This window comes from Catharus ustulatus (assembly GCF_009819885.2).
Source record: "Catharus ustulatus isolate bCatUst1 chromosome Z unlocalized genomic scaffold, bCatUst1.pri.v2 scaffold_26_arrow_ctg1, whole genome shotgun sequence".
NCBI classification, from domain to species: Eukaryota; Metazoa; Chordata; class Aves; order Passeriformes; family Turdidae; genus Catharus; species Catharus ustulatus.
Genome location: NW_024879445.1, coordinates 3,107,210 through 3,127,523, shown reverse-complemented (window position 1 = coordinate 3,127,523; position 20,314 = coordinate 3,107,210). Strand labels below are relative to the sequence as shown.

General features: G+C 38.1%; 1 protein-coding gene across 1 annotated transcript in view; it reads right to left on the bottom strand.

The window, feature by feature from the left end:
- Positions 1-20,314, bottom strand: part of FBN2 (fibrillin 2) — a 112,149-nt gene that overhangs the window by 29,316 nt on the left and 62,519 nt on the right. The window contains exons 22-39 of the mRNA XM_033086481.1: positions 19,668-19,718; positions 19,372-19,497; positions 16,957-17,184; positions 14,636-14,761; positions 12,786-12,914; positions 11,558-11,683; positions 10,762-10,887; positions 9,887-10,009; positions 9,641-9,766; positions 8,949-9,074; positions 7,863-7,985; positions 6,628-6,750; positions 5,245-5,370; positions 3,081-3,203; positions 2,733-2,855; positions 2,296-2,457; positions 1,232-1,300; positions 427-552 (exon numbers count right to left, since the gene is read on the bottom strand). Coding sequence (XP_032942372.1) covers positions 427-552; positions 1,232-1,300; positions 2,296-2,457; positions 2,733-2,855; positions 3,081-3,203; positions 5,245-5,370; positions 6,628-6,750; positions 7,863-7,985; positions 8,949-9,074; positions 9,641-9,766; positions 9,887-10,009; positions 10,762-10,887; positions 11,558-11,683; positions 12,786-12,914; positions 14,636-14,761; positions 16,957-17,184; positions 19,372-19,497; positions 19,668-19,718 — 2,262 coding nt within the window. The remainder of the gene's footprint in view (positions 1-426; positions 553-1,231; positions 1,301-2,295; positions 2,458-2,732; positions 2,856-3,080; positions 3,204-5,244; positions 5,371-6,627; positions 6,751-7,862; positions 7,986-8,948; positions 9,075-9,640; positions 9,767-9,886; positions 10,010-10,761; positions 10,888-11,557; positions 11,684-12,785; positions 12,915-14,635; positions 14,762-16,956; positions 17,185-19,371; positions 19,498-19,667; positions 19,719-20,314) is intronic.

Below are 20,314 nucleotides of genomic sequence, written 5' to 3'. Positions count from 1 at the left end.
AGCAGTTTTTGGGTCAATTTACAATTTTGGTTGTAACAGTGACAAAAAAAATCTCAAACACAGAAGAAAAATCAATATGAACTTTATATTGAGTAAATTAAACTGTTACTCACGCCCAAAACGCAGGGAGCATCATAAAATTTGCAGGGGATACAAGGTGTTGAAGTGAGAAGCGAGACATTATCAATAACCCCTTTACTGAATACACATGGCTGAGGTCTAATATCTAAAATAAACATTAATATATAGCATTGCTCCATTTCCATCTTTGTGCTAATTGTATCACAGGTGCCAAAGACAACGATTTTAGAGAAGACTCTAGGTAAGGGTGAGGTGTACCATGCCCACTTATGGATTTAAGGCTAAAAATTAGTGGTTTTCATAATAACTGCACTCTGACAGAAGAAGAGATTCAAAGGACTCAACCTTCACAGATTCTTGTCTCTTCACTGAGGTAGTAACCTCTTGGGCATTCACACTGGAAGCTGCCAAAAGTGTTGATGCAATTTCCACCTTGGCAGAGACCTGGCAGCTCCTGACATTCATCAATGTCTGAAAACAGAAGGAAAAAAAAAAACAAAACCTCACAGTATTTTCATTCCAGAATGAAAAGAAAGAAGAGAATTTAACTACTGCCCTGAAATTTTGCCAACTAGTAGCTTTGAACTGTCATGTGTGGTTTCTTTTGGGGTTTTTTGCTTCTAAATTGCTCTCCAGGAATGCATGGATAAGATGCTCATTCTCTTCCATTCAAACAGCCCTTAAGGAGCAGTTTCAGCTCGTTAAGCCAAATGTTCCATTGCTGTTTACAAAAATTTGGCATCTAATTCCTCACTTCTGCTCATTTACTGGAACCAGAGCTGCTTTGTCTGATGAATATTTCCTGACATTTGCACCTTCTGCTGATGAGCTGTAATTTTCATAAATGACTTATCATTCAGGGCCCAATTTTGAAATCCAGTTAAAGTAAGGAAGCACACAAAAAGTATGCACTAAATTGTTTTCCTACTTAAATGGTGTTGGACTTCTTCAATATTCTTTTGCTGTGTGCCTTTTCATGCTGTTTCCCAATTCACATTAACAGTGGTTTTTGATCTGCACTAAATATAATGATTTCTGAAAAGTGCAGCTCCTCTTCAAAGATGACCCCTGTATTATTATTATTATCATTATTATTATTATTATTATTATTATTATTATTATTAATCACAGTAATTTATAAGAAACTTACCTTCTAAAATAATAGTGATGGGATTTGGTCTGAATCCTTCTCCCCCTGGACAGAGAGTATTGTATTCAGCTAAAGTAAAGTGTAACAAGAGACAACGTGTCAGTCTCATAAAAAATAAAATTATGACAACAGAATCATAAAATGTCATTTGTGTTTTTAATGGCTGTTCTTCCCTACAGTCATTTGGTTTCTACTTTTTTGACCTACTCACAGTAAATAAAGCAAATGCATTAGATTAAAAGAAAAACAATGTAAGATAACGAGTTCTGCTTTCTTTTATAGCCATAACCTCAGATACTCTTAAGGAAGGCACAATATTAATTTTTCCATACTGTGTCATTACAGAAGCACATATTTTCTGCTTTGATTAGATCTTTATTATGAAATGTCAGTATGGCACTGATAAAGATAAGTGTAAAACTTGGAATTTCTACTACTATGAGGCTGTAAAGAGCAATATACTTGACATTTGTGCTGCATTATTCATAAAAGACCTTCAAAGCTCTAGAAAGCTGATACCTATCATTAGGTAACAGTTTCAAAAGTACTCAAGAGTGACTTGACATAACTACACAACACTCTTCTCTGGAGAATAATGAAGCCCTGCAAACTGTAGCCATGATTTGAGTTCTAAGCATAATTAATTTATTTCCCTACCAGCTTCAAGCTTCTGAGCAAAAATGCAGACATACATACAGCAGGTGTATACACGCTATCCCATCCCTATCTGCAAATTTCTTAATTTTTTTTTTTAATGGGAGAAAAGTAAGAGCAAAGTAAAGTGCCCCAAACTACCTAAAGTATCACCTGGTCTGGTGGGAAGTGCCTTCTAAAGGTAGCACTGATTTATTAGGGTGAGAAGAGGCACCAAGTCAGTGAGAGAAGACTAAAGGTCAGGTCTGTGATGCTCAGGTCCACAACTCTGCACCCCTGTCCCTCTGAGAGTGGCAAGGAACTTTGTCTCAAATTACCAACGTGCAACAACACAGCAGAAGACTGTAGATTATTTTTCCATCCCTTCTAAATTAAAGCAGCACCAGGAGAACGCGAGAACATTTCCTTACTGCTGTTGACAGGGGGACAGGTCTCACAGGGGTTCCCCCAGGCCTTTCCCAGGGAGCAGCAGCACGAGGAACGAGTGACTCCAACCCCAATCTCGGTGTTGCAGGACAGGCCCCCGTCCCCTCTTGGTCCAAACTTCAGGTAGCAACTGCCCACACGGTTATCTATGCAAAAAGCAAATGTGGCTACCGCTGCACACCATGATCAGCAAAGAACAGCAGGCATTCACCTGTAATTTCACAGCTAGGAGGAGCAATTCAGGTAACACTGTGCTCTTGAAGTCATTAGCACTTCAAGAATATTGATAGCTAATGCTGAGAGAGACAACATTAAAAAACTATATAATGGGATATGCAGAATTGTGCAATAGTTGTTTTTCTATCTTGTTTGCCTAAAAGCAGTGATTTCTAAAGTGATACCTCAGGAAGCTTTTACTTACCGACACAACCCACTCCAGTAGGGTTCAGCTGGAAGTCTGGAGGACAATTACACTCATATCTTCCAGGAGTGTTTACACAAAGACCATTAACACAATTAATGGGATCAGCACACTCATCGACATCTAAAACAGGAAATCCACATTCATAAATCTGCTCATTGGACAGAAAAGGGAAATTTTACTTTCTAAGAACAAAGCAAGAAAGTTTCAAATGCAAGTGAATTCCAGCTGGAACTAAAGGAAAGTTTTATGAATAATTCACTGAATTACTAAAACCAAACTTTGCTCATCTGCATATTTAAGAAGCCACCCTTTTTGTTGATGTATTTCTTTAAAGCAGTGATTTACCTGTGCAATTTCCCCCAGTTCGATCCAGTTCATAGCCATCATCACAGATACAGCGAAACATTCCTGGCAGATTATTGCAGGTGCCAAACACACAAATATTCTGGAAGGAGCATTCATCGGTGTCTGAAGGAATATTTTAAAACCAGAAAGTTAGACAGCATTATCACATTATTGTAATTATTATTGATGCTGCTGTTATTATGTGTTATTCCACTATAAAAGCAAAAGGAGACAAACACAGAATATTTTCAAAACTTACATTTTTGAGTTTGTGTAGAATACTACACAAAATTTGTATTTGTGGATTTGTAATTGTAAAGAAAGTATAATAAGAAGAAATAGAGTGTGTAGGCATCAACAGCCAGAGATCTCCTTGGAGGAAAAACACAGGGCAAATAGGAATATTGGAAATAAGAATTACTAAGAATTATGATTTTCTCAAGCCCACATTGAAGCTGCTATGTAGTAACTACACACAGATGAGCTAAAATGCATCCAAAGGACTGCCTGCATGCTCATCTAAATTGAAGATGAAATCAACTTGAAAGGCACTGACAGAAAATTGGATGATTCTGTCAGCAGTGGTATAGAAAGGAGCTGAACACTGACACCACTGACTGCAAAGTTATGGCTTTAGGCACAAACTGTAAAAGATTTCTGAGTTGAAAGTAAGTAGGATAAGACTGAGAAAAAAAAACCCTTCCATATACTCTCAGACATCAAGACTTTAAGTTGCCAGAATAAAGCAGCTGTGGAAAAGGCAAATGCAATTCTGGCACGTATTAGTGAATTATTTTTAGCACAGACAGGGAAGTGGAAAGCATTAATATCATTTTACAAAGCACAGCCAAATATTAATTTGAAATTCTGAGTACAGTGCTGTGTTGATGAACTACTGTACAAGATGTGCAAAAGGGGTATTAAAATTATTACAGTAATAAAACATCTACTTTTAACCTGGCTGGATTATCTCAGCCAGAGGTTGAGAAGTGATAAAATACCTCTTTATATTAACACATGAGAAAGGTTAACTTCTGAGGGCATGTTCAGGGACACATTTTTTAGGGAAAATGAACACTTAATATCCAAAAGTCCTGAGTCAATTTAATCTGGAAAATAAAATTTCTAAATACTCTGGAGTATAGCCAAGGAACAACCTCCAAATCAGGTCACTGAGAAGTAATGTACTGACATCTTAAGGGACTTTTGAAGAAATTAGAAATTTGTATTACAATTATTTCATTAAATCAAAACTGGATTTTGCCCCTTGATTGTAGAAATCAACCAAGGACACTCCTTACCATAGGACAAACTAATATATCAACCAAAATGAGAGAAATAAAGGCTAACTTCTTTTAAGGATTCAGCACCCAGAAATTTTAGTTCCCCAACTGCACAATCTAATTAATGGAATGCTTTCAGATCTCTGCTGTAATCACAGTAATATATCAAGCATTTCTTTAAAATCCTTCACTTGTTGGAAATCCTTCAACACGCTAACCCAAAAATTAGAATTATATTGTTTTTCAAAAAAAGATTGACAATACTTGATAATGATTAACAAATTTGAATATGCAGTGGCACAGGAAAATCCTCAGAAGCACCTGAATTATTCTGAAGTCTGAGTCATCCATGTACACCTGAATGTTAGAACATGCCACGCTCTGGACTCAATCTTGGAGATTAAATTTTGAAACCTGTTTTTTGTGTCTCACCAAGAATTTTAACATCCAAAGATGTTATGTAGTTTCCACCATTAAATATGAAATAAGTTAAAAGCTTTGGGGCACCAGCTAAAATGTTTTCATCTACTATACAGTCATATTAAACAACAACAACAAAAGGTGTAAGAATACAATAGGGAATAGAAGCTGAATTGGACTATAAAGATAACACACTATAGTGACAAAAAGGAATTTAAAAAAAAAAAAATTGACAAAATTGGTGAGGCAAACCTCTACTTTGGGATTTATGGATGAAAGCCAGGAAAACATCACAAAAAAGATGAAAGCAACCTTCCAACATAATTCACACTGAAGAAATTTCTTGTATGTGAAACATGTGGTGCTTTTTCTGCTTCCAGGCTGAGGTCCTGTCGCTTGTTCCTGGCTTTAGAGCAGCCAACCCCAGCTCAGGGAACAAAGCTGAGGCAGCAGCAGCTCACCTTGGCAGGATTTGCTGTCAGAGGCAGGAGTGAACCCCATCTCACACTCACAGCGAAAGGTGCCAGGGGCATTCAGGCACTGCCCATTTTCACACAGGTTGACATCCTCTGCACACTCATCAACATCTGTGGAAGACAGGAAAATCTCTCTGAAACTACAGGTTTCACCAGCAAAAAACACATATAAATATATCCTGATGTTCAAGCATTGAAGTTATAAAACAGAATTTTTGATATCCTGAAGTAAATTGAAAGAATGCAGAAAAGCAAACACAGTTTCCAAAAATCTATCCTTCCACCTTTCCACAATTCCTGACTCCTTGTTTTTCATTAGTAGATGAAATTTTTTTAATAATGCAAGCTTTTAAGATTCAGTACTACTATCTTGACATGTAAGTTAAATATCTTGCCTAAAAAATTATATGCTTTCTTCATTTTATTTGTCCACAATTAGCATTACATCTGATTTTTAGAGAAACACAGAAGTACAATATAGGGATAAAATTTTGTGCTCATGAACCAAAAATCTAAAATACAAAAATCAAGTCATATTTGAAGGTCTTTGTTCTCAAATAAAATCTTTACGCTACTAATTAGAAAACCTTGTTTCTAAGCTTTAAATTAATTTTTATTTGCAGTTAGTCAGTTAGCCAATAATGAATACATTCATAGTAGTTTTCTAGGTATTTTACTATCATCAGGATGTGTTTCTTCAGACTTTTAAATAAGCTTAACAAATACAGGATGTGTTAAAAGTTGAGAGCAGAGATAATATTACATCTCCACTGTGTAAGTAATAAAGAGCAGAGTAGCCCAAGACAAAGTAATTAATATTTAATATAAAATCTTCATACTTTACATAATATGTGGCAGTTTATTTTGAGTCAATTGCTGTGTGAATAGCAAAGTCTGTTCTCACCTACAAATTTAAATGCAGAGATCACAGGCAATGTCTTTTAACTGCAGTTTGTCTTTCTTTGAAAGAAGTCCTATGCTAATGATCACATGCTATTCTAGTAATAGAGTGATGGGAAAACGATGATGACAGAGAGAGGAACTGTAACAGAGCTGGCATTTGGTGTTCTTGACTAGAGGCACTGCTGCAAGCAGGAAATGCATGTTCAAAATAACTGGCACGAAGATGAGGAGGAAGAAGAAGAAGCAGACAGGAATTTCCCCCAAAATATGGACCCAGTGAGTCCACCTGGCACACAAATCAAAAGAACAAACCAGATGCTTCTGACACCATTTCTTATGCAGACAGGAAGCATCTTCATCTTAAATTACACTTTCACATTGCGCTGTGGGCTTAGACTAATTCACCAAGGTTCCACACAAGAGAAGAACAAGCAGGGATGAGTCAGGTGCCACCAAACTCCTTACCAGAGCAGGTAAAACCATCTCCAGTGAACCCCTCTGCACAGGCACAGTGGTAGGAGCCAGGGCTGTTCACACACTGGGCGTTGGTGCTGCACCGCTGGGTCCCGTTGGAGCATTCATCAAGATCTGCACATGGGGGTCAAAAAGTGCAGGCAAGCAGAACAGCAATTAGTAAACTGGCCGGCAATTAACTGCCAAGATAATCAGCATCACTGTACACATGATTTATGTCTCCATAAATGCACATATTTTCGACAAGATGATAAAGGATTAATCTATAGTGACTCCATTTTAATGCATCCTTTAAATTACAATATTTCTGAGCAACAGACGGAATTCAGCTGACTCATTACTTGGATGTTAATGTCCTGTACAAGAGCTTAAATTCAAAATTAGTTTTAAAAAACCTAATTTTCAGTTTAAAAACTAACTAATTAGCTAAAAACTAATTAGTTAAAAAACTAATTTTAGAAACTGAAGAAATTTAGTGGGGTAAAAATCTGCCACTTATTTAGAAAGCCTCCTCAAGTATTAAAAGAAAGTGAAGATAATGCAACCCAATGAGGGTTGATGCAAGCTATTCACTTGGATGTTAAAATGAGGAAAAAAAAAAACCAAACCCAAACAAGAAACGAGAAATCATATATTGTAATTTTTTTAGCACAGAAAGTCTAATCATTAAAAGAAGATCCTCTTCCACAGATCCCAAAATGTTCTGAAAACAAAAATCAAGTATTACAATATTTTACCCACCAAACTGAAACATCTACAGCAGTTCAGCAAATGCAGATACAGATTTCCCAGCCCTCCAGTCCCTAACCTGGTTTATATCAGGCTCTATAAATGGGATGTATTACAAGAAATTTACAAAAAAATGTTTGAAGCAGTGGAAATAACTGACAGGAAACAATAAAACAAAATCTACTTAATTTCTGGGGTTTTTTTATATTTTGCACATTCTAGTAGCAGCTGTATATAAACTTTGTAATATATGTAGTTAATTCAGTAAGATGTTACAGCATTAAGTTTCTGGGACAGTAAAATCTTTTTTTTTCTTAGAAAACCAAATCTCTGAAACATAAGAATCTTTCATACTCATATATCCACAGGCTGCAGTAGACATAAGAGTAATTATTTTTTTCTAATGGATGACGCACACAGTCACATTATATCCTTTCAGAAAAAAAAAAAAAAGAGTGGGGAGAGAGAAAAAAAATCTTTATTTTCCATTTACTTACCAATACACTTAATGCCATTTCCAACCCAACCTTCTTTGCAACTGCATTTAAAACTTCCTGGCACATTGACACACGAGGCATGCATGTCACAGTTGTGAGCTCCAATTTCACACTCATTCACATCTACAAGCACAAAACAATCAGCATTTCCATCATAATATTAAAAATTCTGTTCTTTTTACATATTTCCTCTGTGAGGGTTTGCAGTCCTTTAAAAAACAGATGTTTAAAGATATAGAATAATTCCAGCAAGCTATTTTGTATTCTGTATTAGTAAAAAGGAGCGACAATTGCATTTCATTTTTGCTGTTTGTTTGCAAACATGGCAACCAGTCCACTTTCCTACAGCTGCTTTTCACTTTGAAGTTAATGCTCTTTTCCAGAAATATGAAATATGCTCGTCTTTTTAATGCCTAAAACAGGGATTAGGGCTTTGGGTGCACAGCCACCTTTCAGTTATAAAAATAATTACAGAGTCAGGGTTATAGCAGTCATATAACAGATTTCTAAACATGAAACTATAGGAGAAATTCTTGGATGAGCCTGGATTCTTGAGCGCATGCAAAATAAAAGGCACTTTTTAAATAGCACAGGAACTTGTAGAGTGGTTATGAGTGACTAAAGAACTTTAAAAATTGTTGGCAAAGGTTGAAGGATTTTTGTGTTTACTTTTGTTTTTCCTCTTATTCTTTCCTCAGACCACGTGGCCATTTCCTGTTTGACTTGAGATGAGTTCACCCTCCAGGTACATGAGACAAATGAGCACTGATAAAATCATTCCAACATAACTGCAGCCTCGCCATCCCAAGCCATGTTCTGCAACATGGGTGCTCACACAACCTGTGCTGATAAAATCTTTAAAATTAGTTTGTAAGGGGCCTCCAGCATTGATACTGGTGAAGGAACACTCCCTTTAAAACTCTGGCACGTGCTAGCAGATGTGAAACACTCAGAGATATATACATATATATTTATATTAAAATACATACAGATACCAACCTCTCTCTTGTGTGTGAACACTTGTGCATTTGTTGTACCTGGAAGCCAACCAAAGTATGTGAGACATTCACTGGAAATCTGTTTTACCTGTGCACCCTGTGGTTCCTTTCTTGACGGAATACCCAACTTGACAGTGACAAATGAAGGAGCCTTTGGTGTTTTCACACTCCCCAAACATGCAGATATTGGAATTCAATTCACATTCATTCACATCTGTAGGTGATTATAAATTGGTTGTTAGTTGGACATTATTGACATTTTGGAACACTTTATTTCAGGTGAAAATACCTACTATATGAGGTTGTAATAAATTTCAGCTGTTCTACTGTGTAAATTCTCTAAAACAAGTGAGGATAAATGTGTAGTCCAAATACCTCTGATTTGTGGTAAAACACACACCATTTGGTTTCATCCTTTTGGGAATGCTAAGTAAAGGAATGAAGCAAACTTTTTCTTGTAAGATTCACTTAAAATCATTTTCTTAAAACATATTTGTGATCATAGTAATTTTCTTACAATGAATAATTTTTGAAGTGCCCCTTTCTGCATACCTCAGCTAATCCCTTCTCACTACACATATTCCATTGTAGTAAAATGTTTTTTAACTATAGGTTTTGTTTTATTGTTAAGGACTTACCAAAAGGCATGCAGATTTTTAAAAAAATAATATACATAATTTCAATACCCAATTTCAAGGACACAGTAGAAAGAGACATCTTGAAACAAAAGCTGCAGAATTTTCAAAACTTGCACTAAATTTGGTGCACACAGCTACTCACCAACACAGGTTTTCATGTCTACAGAAACCATAAATCCATCATAACAGAGGCAGTGATATTCCCCTGGGATATTGGTACACTGCCCACCGTCACAGATATCTGGATTGTTTTCACATTCATCAATATCTGAGGGGGAAAAGAAACAGCAGATAATAATTTTGTCACTCTGGCATGGATGTGCTGGAACACCATGCTGATTTTGGGTGCAACATGTGATGCTGGAGCTTTTCAGGTGCAAAAACCTACCTGCACACGTCCTGACATCTGGCATCAGGGCATAGCCATCACTGCAGCTGCACTCATAGCTGCCTTCTGAGTTAGTGCAGTGGGTGTCACAGCCTCCATTCATTATCATGCACTCATCAATATCTGGGGGAGCAATATTGGTAGCAGTAAGTCTACTTTTTAAAGAAAAAAATAATATTCCCTTTACATTTTACATAAACAAGTTTATCAGTGGCTTAATTCTGAATTTTTATTCTTGTTCTACTGTTTCTGATTTTTGTTTCTCCCTCTTCCAACTGCTTTTTCATCTGTGGGAGCAAGTGGCTAAATGCTGCCTTTGTTCCTTTGTTAAGTTTGGAAAGGAAAAAAAAGGGAAACCCTGACAAACTTAAAGCTTGAAATGTACCACAAATTTGTATTTTTGTAAAAAAGATCCATAACAATTTAATAAAAAGCCCTCTCAGTACTGCTGTTCTCCTTTGCAAGGAGAAGACACGTGTTGGCAGCTGCATAATTCAGTATTATTACAGTGAAGGATTAAAGAGAAGTATATGATAAGGAGAAAGAAGTGAGAGATAAAAAGAAAAATCAATGCATGGGTCTCTTATTCTTTGATCAAGAAATCTATGTGTGTTTTCTGGTTTTTAGCTCAAACCTCTGATTTTAATGGAGCAATACAATAAGTACAATTTCAAAGTATCCCACATCTTTTTATACCTTCTTTAAATTCCTTTATACTTCCCTATTTCCACAACAGCTCATAATAAGCCTCAAAGCACATGAGAAAACAGCCTTGCTAATTTTCAGAAGGAAGGTGTGAAATGAAATAAAAGCAAGGACAGATGGAACAACGCAGCTGAAGCACAGACTCCCATGTGCAGGTGCACTACACTTGCCTGTGCATCCCTGTCTGTCAGGAGTGGGCTGGTAGCCAGAGTCACAGAAGCACTGGTATGTCCCAACCATGTTCACACACTTGCCATTTCTGCAGAGACTGTCACTCAACGAGCACTCATTTACATCTGTGGAAGAACAGACCTTATCAGTTGCAATTCAGAACATTTAACAGCTTTAACAGCTTGGCTTCCAGGGAGAATGAGAGGTAATATTGCAAGCTGGTGGCTTTCAGGTTTACTCAATTTCTTCCTTCCTCTTGGCATGTTCCAATTCAAGGAATGGAGCTCAGCACAGCATGTTTAAGCAGGTGTCCAAAGATTTATCTTTTCTGACTCAGGTCTGAGACCATTAATTACAGAGTCTGCTGTGGGCATTAATTACCAAGTCTGCCATTTTCCATCATGAAAATAAGCCACAGAGATAACATGCTTATTTTTAAAGGTTTTTTTTTCTTATTTTTTTTTCTTTTTTCCTTTTTTCTATCATTTTGGTAGATTATGTTCTAAAAGGAGAGATGCATTTCAAGACAGGACAATGCCATTTTGTGACTGATTACAGTTGCTTCCATGAGTGGTACAGTCCTTTCAGTTGCTAAATTACCTCTAAGAGGCCTGGTAAAACACTCCTCTCTGGAGTCAACAGCATTACAGGCACTGAGGATTCTACAGGCTTTTCGTGTTTGATTTGAAGATACTACTACAAACATTAATTTGTTTAAGAGTTTCGTGGGACCTCACCTTTGAAGGGACTGACCGTTCCTCAAACTGAAGATTATTTTCCTGAGTTGAAACTCACCTAAGCATTCTTCCTGTGATGGTGACAGCTCATGCCCTGGGGGACAGTCACACTGAAAGCTCCCCTCAGTGTTGACACAGGTGCCACCTCTGCACAGCAGAGGGTTGCGTTCACACTCATCAATATCTGCAAAAAAACCATCATGTGTAGATACAAAATGGGCATACATAAGGGGCAACAAAGAGAAAAGCAATTTCCAGTGTCTGCAAGTGACAAAATAAAAGGATTCTTTCATGGTGTTGCTCCTTTACTCATGCTGCATAACAGGGCAAACAAAAAACTATATCTTCATTAACTCTAAAGATGAGTATTCTTTCTCTCAAGAAAACCAGAAATTGATCATTTGACATCAGATATTCAGTAAAACATGGGACACCAGCAAAGGCAGCAAATTCCTGCTGCCCTCTAGAACAATGTATTAATGCAATGCATATTTTTTAAAAAATGCTTAAGGCAACCAGACACCTGCTCATGTATGCAGTGAATTTTTGTCTGTGGATGCAGTCATGGTGGATGTTTGTCTCTCAATTTTTACCTAGATAGCTCCTCAGTTTGGTACCTCTTCTGTATGCCATGGTGTGGCTGGGAAATATTCTGGCTACAGCTCATAAAGGCAAACTGAATATTTGACTCACCCTATAGGTGTGGATGGAGACAAATAAAAACAAAAGATGTTCAAGGTGGAGGATGCACTCACACTCCTGGCTTCTAGGAAAGTCTAAAAGCATCAGAATTTGCAGGAATAAAAGCAAAGGTGACAGGAGCCTAAGTCAAGATTTTTTAAGGTCTTTTTTTTAGTGTCTCCAGGTCTACTCTTAAAACTTTAAACAGATTAAAGAGATGCAATATTCTTTTCAGGAAATTCTGTGAGAATTTCTTGAGTCCTAGAAGAACCAATGAAAAGGGACTGGCACTACTTTTGAAACTCTAGCTTTCTATTCCTAGCTTTACCAAATGTTTGATACTCCATTAGCAGTTTTTAAATTAATTGGCTGAAGAGTTGCTGCCACTCTAAAATATGTGTACAAAATAAGCATCTCTCAAAGGTATAAGCAATTAGCATAAAGAACAAACAAAACTAAATACTTAATTCAGTTATCTGCCTCTGTAAACAGCATATCTGACTCATGTAGACACAATAATGACTTCTGAAGTGTTCAGTGTGGCAGTTCAGATAACAGGCTTTGCACAGCAAATGGAGACTCCAGAGCATCCTGGCAACACTTACCCATGCAGTTCTTCATCATCATAAATCCACTTTCGTAGCCATCAAAGCACTCACACTCAAAGCTGCCAGGAGTGTTGACACAAGTACCACTTCCACACAAGTCTGGGGAGATCCTGCACTCATCAATGTCTGTTTCACAGCAGTGAAAAGGTAGAAAAATCAAACTGGGTTTAAGGTTATCCTGCTCCTCACAGAAAAAAAATTCGCTATAAATTAAGTCCACAGAAACCATATACAGTATGCAAATCAACAGAGAAAAATTAATTACTTATAGAAACATCTGATTATATGAAACAGTTCATGAAAGATTTGTAAGGCTGTGTGATCAGAGCTCTCAGGTCATAGTAAACTGTGTAGCAAGCTTTCTTCTATTAAGTGTAATTTAAGGTTAGATTCTTAAGGAAATAACCAAGTGTAAAACATTCTGAGATATTCCTACAGAGGTATCGACTGACCCCGTGACAACAGTGCCATTGATTATAATTTAATAATTACGAAGATATTTATCCAATAATAGCATTATAAGTTTACACACCTCCTTTCCATCAGGAACTAGCTCCTATCAAAGCTAGATTTACAGTTCACTGGTTGTCTTGTTAGTTAAGTTTGAATGAAATCTATGACAGAAAACTATAGCAGAAAAGACAGAAGAGCTCTTTTTAAATCACACTGGTTGTGAGTCAGAAATCTAAAGAGGAATTCTAATGTGGATATGATCCAGTGAAACAGGTCAGGGTTGCAGGAGAGGACTTTATGCCACTGTTCATGTTTCTGCTGGGTGATGACACCAGTCCTCACAGATGTGTGGAGGAGTCAGACCCATGTGGCAGATCTGGGATATTACTGAGTATCTGGGCTCCTATAAGCTTTATTAAAAAAATTCTTGGTGATTTAAAACAAGCAAAGAAGTCATCTATTTAAGAAAACCTGTTTCTCTACAGCTGCTCAGTGGAATAATTTCATCACCATGGAACAGATGGGATAAAAGCTTTTTGCAGGGAGTTTTCCAACCTGTTCTGGTTAGTTTAGAAATAAAGTTTGTTAAATACATTCTTCATCAATGCAATCACTATAAAAACAAGGAAATCACCAGTTAGGGCACATTAGCATCCAGACCAACCTCAGTGAACATGCCTTACCACCCACACTTCACAGTTATTACTCAGACACACTCATGGACGCCCCTATGTTGTAACAAAACCTCCTTCATTTTCAGAGCCACCCACAATGCAGGCATCCAAGTTCTCACAGCCACACAACTGTCAAATTTATCTTCAGATTTTCCAGATAGTAAAGAACAAAATCCTAAACTTGTAAATTAAACTCATATGTGTGTGTCCTCCTGAGTTAATGTTGCACTGGTGTCAGAATTGCTGAGGTGCCTTTGTGTGTCCTCAGCCATCAAATCAAAATGAAAATAAACTTTCTGTCTCTAAATTCATTTGGTAATATAATGTCCAGAAAGTAAGAAACATAAATTAAGATAATCTCCATATTGGAACATTAAATTTGGCTACACTGGTGATCCTTATTGATTTCTGAGGTTGTACTGATACAGTATGACCTGAGCATCTTAAACACCAATTATAAAATGAGAAAAATGTTGCATTTATTAAAAAATCAGTTTCTTAACAGGAAACTTGAGACTGTTGGCCATTCTGCCCAAAAATTAAGTTCTTAGAAACTGAAAGAAATGAATGGCATTAGGTTTTCAGAGCACCAAGCTATGCCACAAGAGCAAGCCCCTTTAAAAGGCCACAGGGTTGTGGTGGTTGGTCTTTTGAGGTCTTTTTTAACCAGGACTATTCCATGATTCCAGGAAAACTGCAGAAAATGCAGGGCTTACTCACCTGTACAGTTTCTTTCGTCCATATCTAAAGTGAACCCACTGTTACATCTGCATTTGAAACTTCCAATTGTGTTTCTGCATTTACCATTCATACACATGCCAGGAAACACTTTGCATTCATTGATATCTAGGAATACAAACAAAAGAAATAAACATTCTTGACCACAAAGAATTAATGGGAATTTCCTGTTCCTTCTTACCAATTGCACTGAGCATAAAAGGCAGAATTTGGGTTAGAGGGACATCCTTGGAGACTTGACTGGAGGTGGGATGTTTCCCTGCCTTTTTGATTGTTCATGCTTCATTTGCTTCACAATCCACAATGTAGTAATTAAAAGTTCATGTTTATCAGCAAAGAAATGCAGTGATGCTCTTGGAGGTGAAATTCTGATATGTGCTGTGCTCAAGTTTGCTCTGTGCCATAATCAGTATTCCTGAGTTTGTAAAATACGCAACTATTACTTGGTTAACTGGGTTTGGTTTCAAATTGAGACTGACAGAGTTTTATCTGGAGATCAGTTTTGGAAATGGTACTTTTTCTTTTGTAGAATATCAAGTAAAATGTTTCACCTCTCCTCAACACTGGGTAACACAAACTGTTAAAGGATCTTGCATAGGACAAGGATTTCCTACACTCCTGTGATATTATTTGCTGAGGCATTGTCCTTAACTGAGCATCACCTTCAATGAAATAAACATCTACCTCCCTTGCATTTCTGCAAATGGAACACAACAGTGGTCCAAATAAAAAACCAGGACCTGGAAGACAAACTTCAGAAACTCTAGACCTAGACAAGATTTATGGAAAATGTTTTTATGTTGATGAAATTATTGTTGCTATTGTTGTTGTTGTTATTTTCCTTATTTCTATAGCAAATCACCAACAAAAATCAAGTGCTTTGCCTGAGAGTAACAACTGAAAATCAGAGCTTATTTATGGTGAAGCAGAGGTCCATTCTGTTACAGCTTTCTCAAGCAACTCAAAATATTCCAAGACAAATGCTTCAGAATATATCCTTAAAAAAACCCACAAACAACAACAACAACAAAAAAGAAATAGTAGCAATTCCTGGATCACCTGAGCTTCTGGACCCAGAAAACTACAGTTTTTCTTATCAGGTTTTAGCCATCTGAAGTAACAGGGGTCTGGTTTCTTAATATTTTCCAGTCTATTCTGTTTTGTTGTTGCTCTACAGGAGGTGAGGCTAGCAAAGACTGGACAAAATGTTTTTGTTTACTCCTTTGTCACTGCAGATCCTTGTTGTCACTGCCTCATGATCATAATGCAACAGACACTCTCTCCTTTCAATCGCTCACTGATTTTGCAAACCAGAAAAAGAATCCATCCTTCTTCAATCTCCCAGAGAGCCCTGGTCAAATTTTAGTGATATTTTATGCTTATATTTAAAATAACTGATTTCACAGACTACCTGATGATCGTTTCAGCACCTGCAAAGCACTAACTTAAAAAAATGTGCACATTTTGTGTTATTCCCATAATTCAGATGTCCTCTCCTTTCAGGAATTTCTTTCTTCTTCTTACCCAATTCAGACTTTGCAACTTTTGCTCTCAAGCTCCCATGAAAGCAGAGAATACTTTTATCCCATCTCTCAAGCACACTTAACAAGCAGCTTTAAACGCTGGAATTTTCCCAGGTAACCTTCTCAGATGCACCCACAATTCATCCTCAGACCCCAGAACTGATGCCTTAAGATTTAGCTTTTATGTTTTTCAGATCCTGTACTAATTTAGTGTACAGTTCTAAAACACCACAGCCTGTCATCTACTGTTCTCCCATTTTATCCAGGAAAAATAATTCCTTTCCAGGCCTGAAACTCAAGGACACCTCACTCTCTCAGGCCCCAGAAGTGTAAATAAAATTGAGTTGAGGAGGGAGCAAACTTACGGTAAATTACTTTATTATTTGAAGGTGTAATTGGAGGATTAACCCCTGATATGTAAATAGAAACTTTGGAAAAACAAACTTTAAATTATGTGAAGAACTGTGACCGCTGTCCATCTTGGGTTTGGCCTCTCTCAGAGGCTTCTGCCTGCCCAAGGTGTACCTAATGAAGGCCTTCAATAAACAGCTGCTTTTATTCTCTTAATTTTGTCTTATTCTCTTAATTTCTAGCCTCTGTTCTAGGTAGCCACCCCAAGGCATCAGCACCATCAGCTCCTTCAGGCAAATCATTTATCCCACTTCAAGCATGCAACAGGAGGCCTCAAACCCTCAGGATACACTTGGGGACGCACCCACCATTAACCCTCAGGCTCAAAAAACGAATAAAAATTAACAAAAATTAACAAAAAACGTTTACCTTTGTAGAACGGCCTGCCAGTGGGAAGATCCCTCCTGTTGGAGAAGCCGGGGCCCCTGGGGCACAGGGCCTGGTACTGCTCGGTGCCGGGCGCGGGGCAGCGCTGGCAGCCGGAGCCCCAGGCGGCCCCCACGGCACAGCAGCAGGAATCCATCCGGAGCCTGCCGGGCACGGGCTGCACACATTCCTCCTCCTCCCACCGCAGGTAGCACTGCTCCGTGCGAATATCTGCGTGCCACAACAACAAACAGGAGTTTATCCCTCCCCTCAGCTGCTTCTCCGTTGAGGCCTGGGCAGCAGGCCTCAGCCGGAGTTGATCTAAATGATGAATCCTGGGCACTGTGTGATTAACATCATCAGTATTTTTTAGCTAAAAACAGATGACAAAGATGCTTATGATAGCTCTGTAAAACCTTATGCGATTATCTACAAAAAGACGTAAAATTTAAAAAAAAAATTCCCAACTGCCATTGATGTGTTAGGATTTCACCTCGGATATTTTTCATATATTTATATATTTTATATCATCCTGCATTAAAGTGTAGTTATATACTACATCTTTAGTGTATAACTCTAAACTCCATATTCAGTGCTGGCTGCTGCTTCCCCATTTTGGTAAGACACAACAATCCCTCTCTGGGCTGGGAATCAAGGACACCTCACTGCCTCAGGCCCCAGAAGTGTAAATAAAAGTGAGTTGGGGGCAGCAAACTTGATGTAAATTACTTCATTACCTGAAGCTGTAATTGGAAGATCAACTCCTAATATACAAATGGACCAAACGTATAAAAGTGTGACCCGCTGTCCATTTTTTGTGTGTAGCCTCTGGGGACTTTCTCTGCCCAAGTGATGGCCCTTCAATAAATATATTCACTTTTTATTCCCTTAATTTTGTCTGGTTTCTGTTTTTAGGTAGCCTTGGAAAAGGCATCAGTTTCTTCATGAACAGAGGCCTGTTTGTAAAGTATTTTAGGGGAAACCCTCCAAGCTGAGGCCTGGGCACTGGCCAAGCCCTGGCCCCTGCTGGTCAGGACACGTGCCATCAGATCCAGGAGTTTCTGTGCTCAAAATATACAATCAAGTCACTTTGACTTGGTGGTTTGGGCCTATAAAAGCTGCACTCACTTTCAGGGTGAATTTGGAGACCTCAGCTATGGGTGGATACACCATGTAGGATTTTCCCAATTGCTGGGAAGGGTTCTCCAGATCCTCGCTGTGAAATAGGCTCCACAGGGGCTGGGGATCTGGATGATGGTAAAGTATTTGGGCAATTTCTCCAGCACCATCACTTCTCTCATACAGTAATTAGGTGCACTACCTTGCTTACTTTTGCTTGTTGCTAAAGCCAAGCGCGTAGTTTTGCTGAATGTATTATTTTACTTTTGTGTTGCATTTATATTCTTAGTAAAATAAGACCAGTCTTTCCATCAGTGTCTGTGTTTTTTAATTCGCCCCTGCCAATTGGCAGCACACATTAACACTCAGCTCCTGCTCAAGACTCTGCATTTCTGCACAATGTTCAGCCATTTGAAGTTGCTAATGTTGCACTATATTTAAATTTCTGTGTCTTTCTTCTGCCACATAAAGGTACAAGAATTTCTTTTGCTGTCTCCCAATATGAAGATATACCCTTACCCTCATATGATTGTGGTTTTTAGGATTCTGTGTGTATTTGACAGGGCAGACACATGTATTTCTTTAACAAGTATTCTCACTTACAAAATGAACCTTTTATTTGAGGGGACAGACAGATACATTTCTTTATTGTACCAGGTACTCTGACTTATGAATGACCCTTTTGTGGCTCTCATGGTTAAAAAAATAAAAATATCGTCCCTATATATATGTTATTGAATTAATTAATAGTGCAGTGAATACAGATTAAAAAGTAAAAAGTTGGCTGTTGTAGGCTTACTGTAACACCAGTTAGTAGGAGAACACATAGTGTTTGCAGAAAATTTAATTATGGTTATGATACTCAACGGTCCATCCCATTAGCAGCAAAGCAGGTCAACCAGAAGAAAAATCAACCAAGGGTGCAGGCAAAATCTTGTACTTGTGTACACAAATATCAGGGAAAAAAACACACATCGGCCAGTGCACTGAAAAAAAAGACTAATTTACACCAGCTTATTTGTGCTCACCCAGGACACTGCTGTTCCTGAACAGGAGTCAGAGCAGGGACAGCACTTTAGCACAACCTACCGACAGCACTGAGGGCAAAACAAGCCTCAAAACAAACTCATTCCTCGAAGGAACTAACAGCTCCTCTCTGGAATGGCACAGATATTTGATATCTGAGCAGGCACATTATCTGGGATAATTCAGAAATAAACCACGCTTTCTTTCAAGCCCCTCGAAGAACGATTTTGGACAGCTGTGGGGCACAGCTGTGAGAGTGGGCCGTGCTCTTACCTAAACACACTCGTCCTGTGCCGTCCAGGGTCAGCCCCTCGGGGCACTCGCAGTGAAAGGAGCCTCTGCTGTTGATGCACCTCCCATTGGGACAAACCCCCGGGAAAACCTCACACTCATTTACATCTGTCAGGACACAAAGGGTTCGGTTACCTGCTGACTCCAAGGGGAGAGCTACAGCTCTACGGAGAATTTTACGTGACAGGAAAGAAACAACACAATAAATCCCCTTTAATCACATTTTCAAAGGAGGAGGTGGGGGAAGTGATGTCTTGAGTAAGAAGCAAAAACTTCACCTTCACAGGTAACACCCTTCACTCTGGCAAATCCCCTTGAGCAAGCTGTGTCTGGAATGAAGCCAAAAAGATATTGTTACTGCTTCAGAGTGACAGGAAAGCAGAAAATTTAGAAATACATCTATCTGCAGAATTCACCAGTAATTTCACTGTGTGAGGTGGGGGCTGCTCTAGCCTCAATCATGAAAAGTATTGGCTCATACATGCTGTTTAAGTGAACAGGAAATTAAATATTAGACCATCACTTTCTTGTGTGCATTCCTTAGTGAAATGAGCAGTATCTAATTAGATCAGTTTCTGCACTCATGAGTAGCTAAAAGGTGAAACTCCTTTAAGAGGGCCCGAAGATTTAAAATTGTAGTAATGCCAATTATCAGCCTTTTTTCCCCCCACCAAAGTTTAATAATGGATCTGAGCAATGAGATTACTTTAAGAGATGCATGTAACTACAGCATCATATAATGATTTGAGAGCTTGCTGTAATTTAACTAGTTGCAGAATAGGAAACTCAGGGCCCAAACACACCCAATCTGAGCTAATAATCTGTCTAGATTGATTAGGTTTTGATCAGTTTTACCAGTCTAATTTGTCCATGCTACTTCTTGAAGTCCAAAGGAATTTCTTTGCTGCGCTGCTGAGCTAAGAGC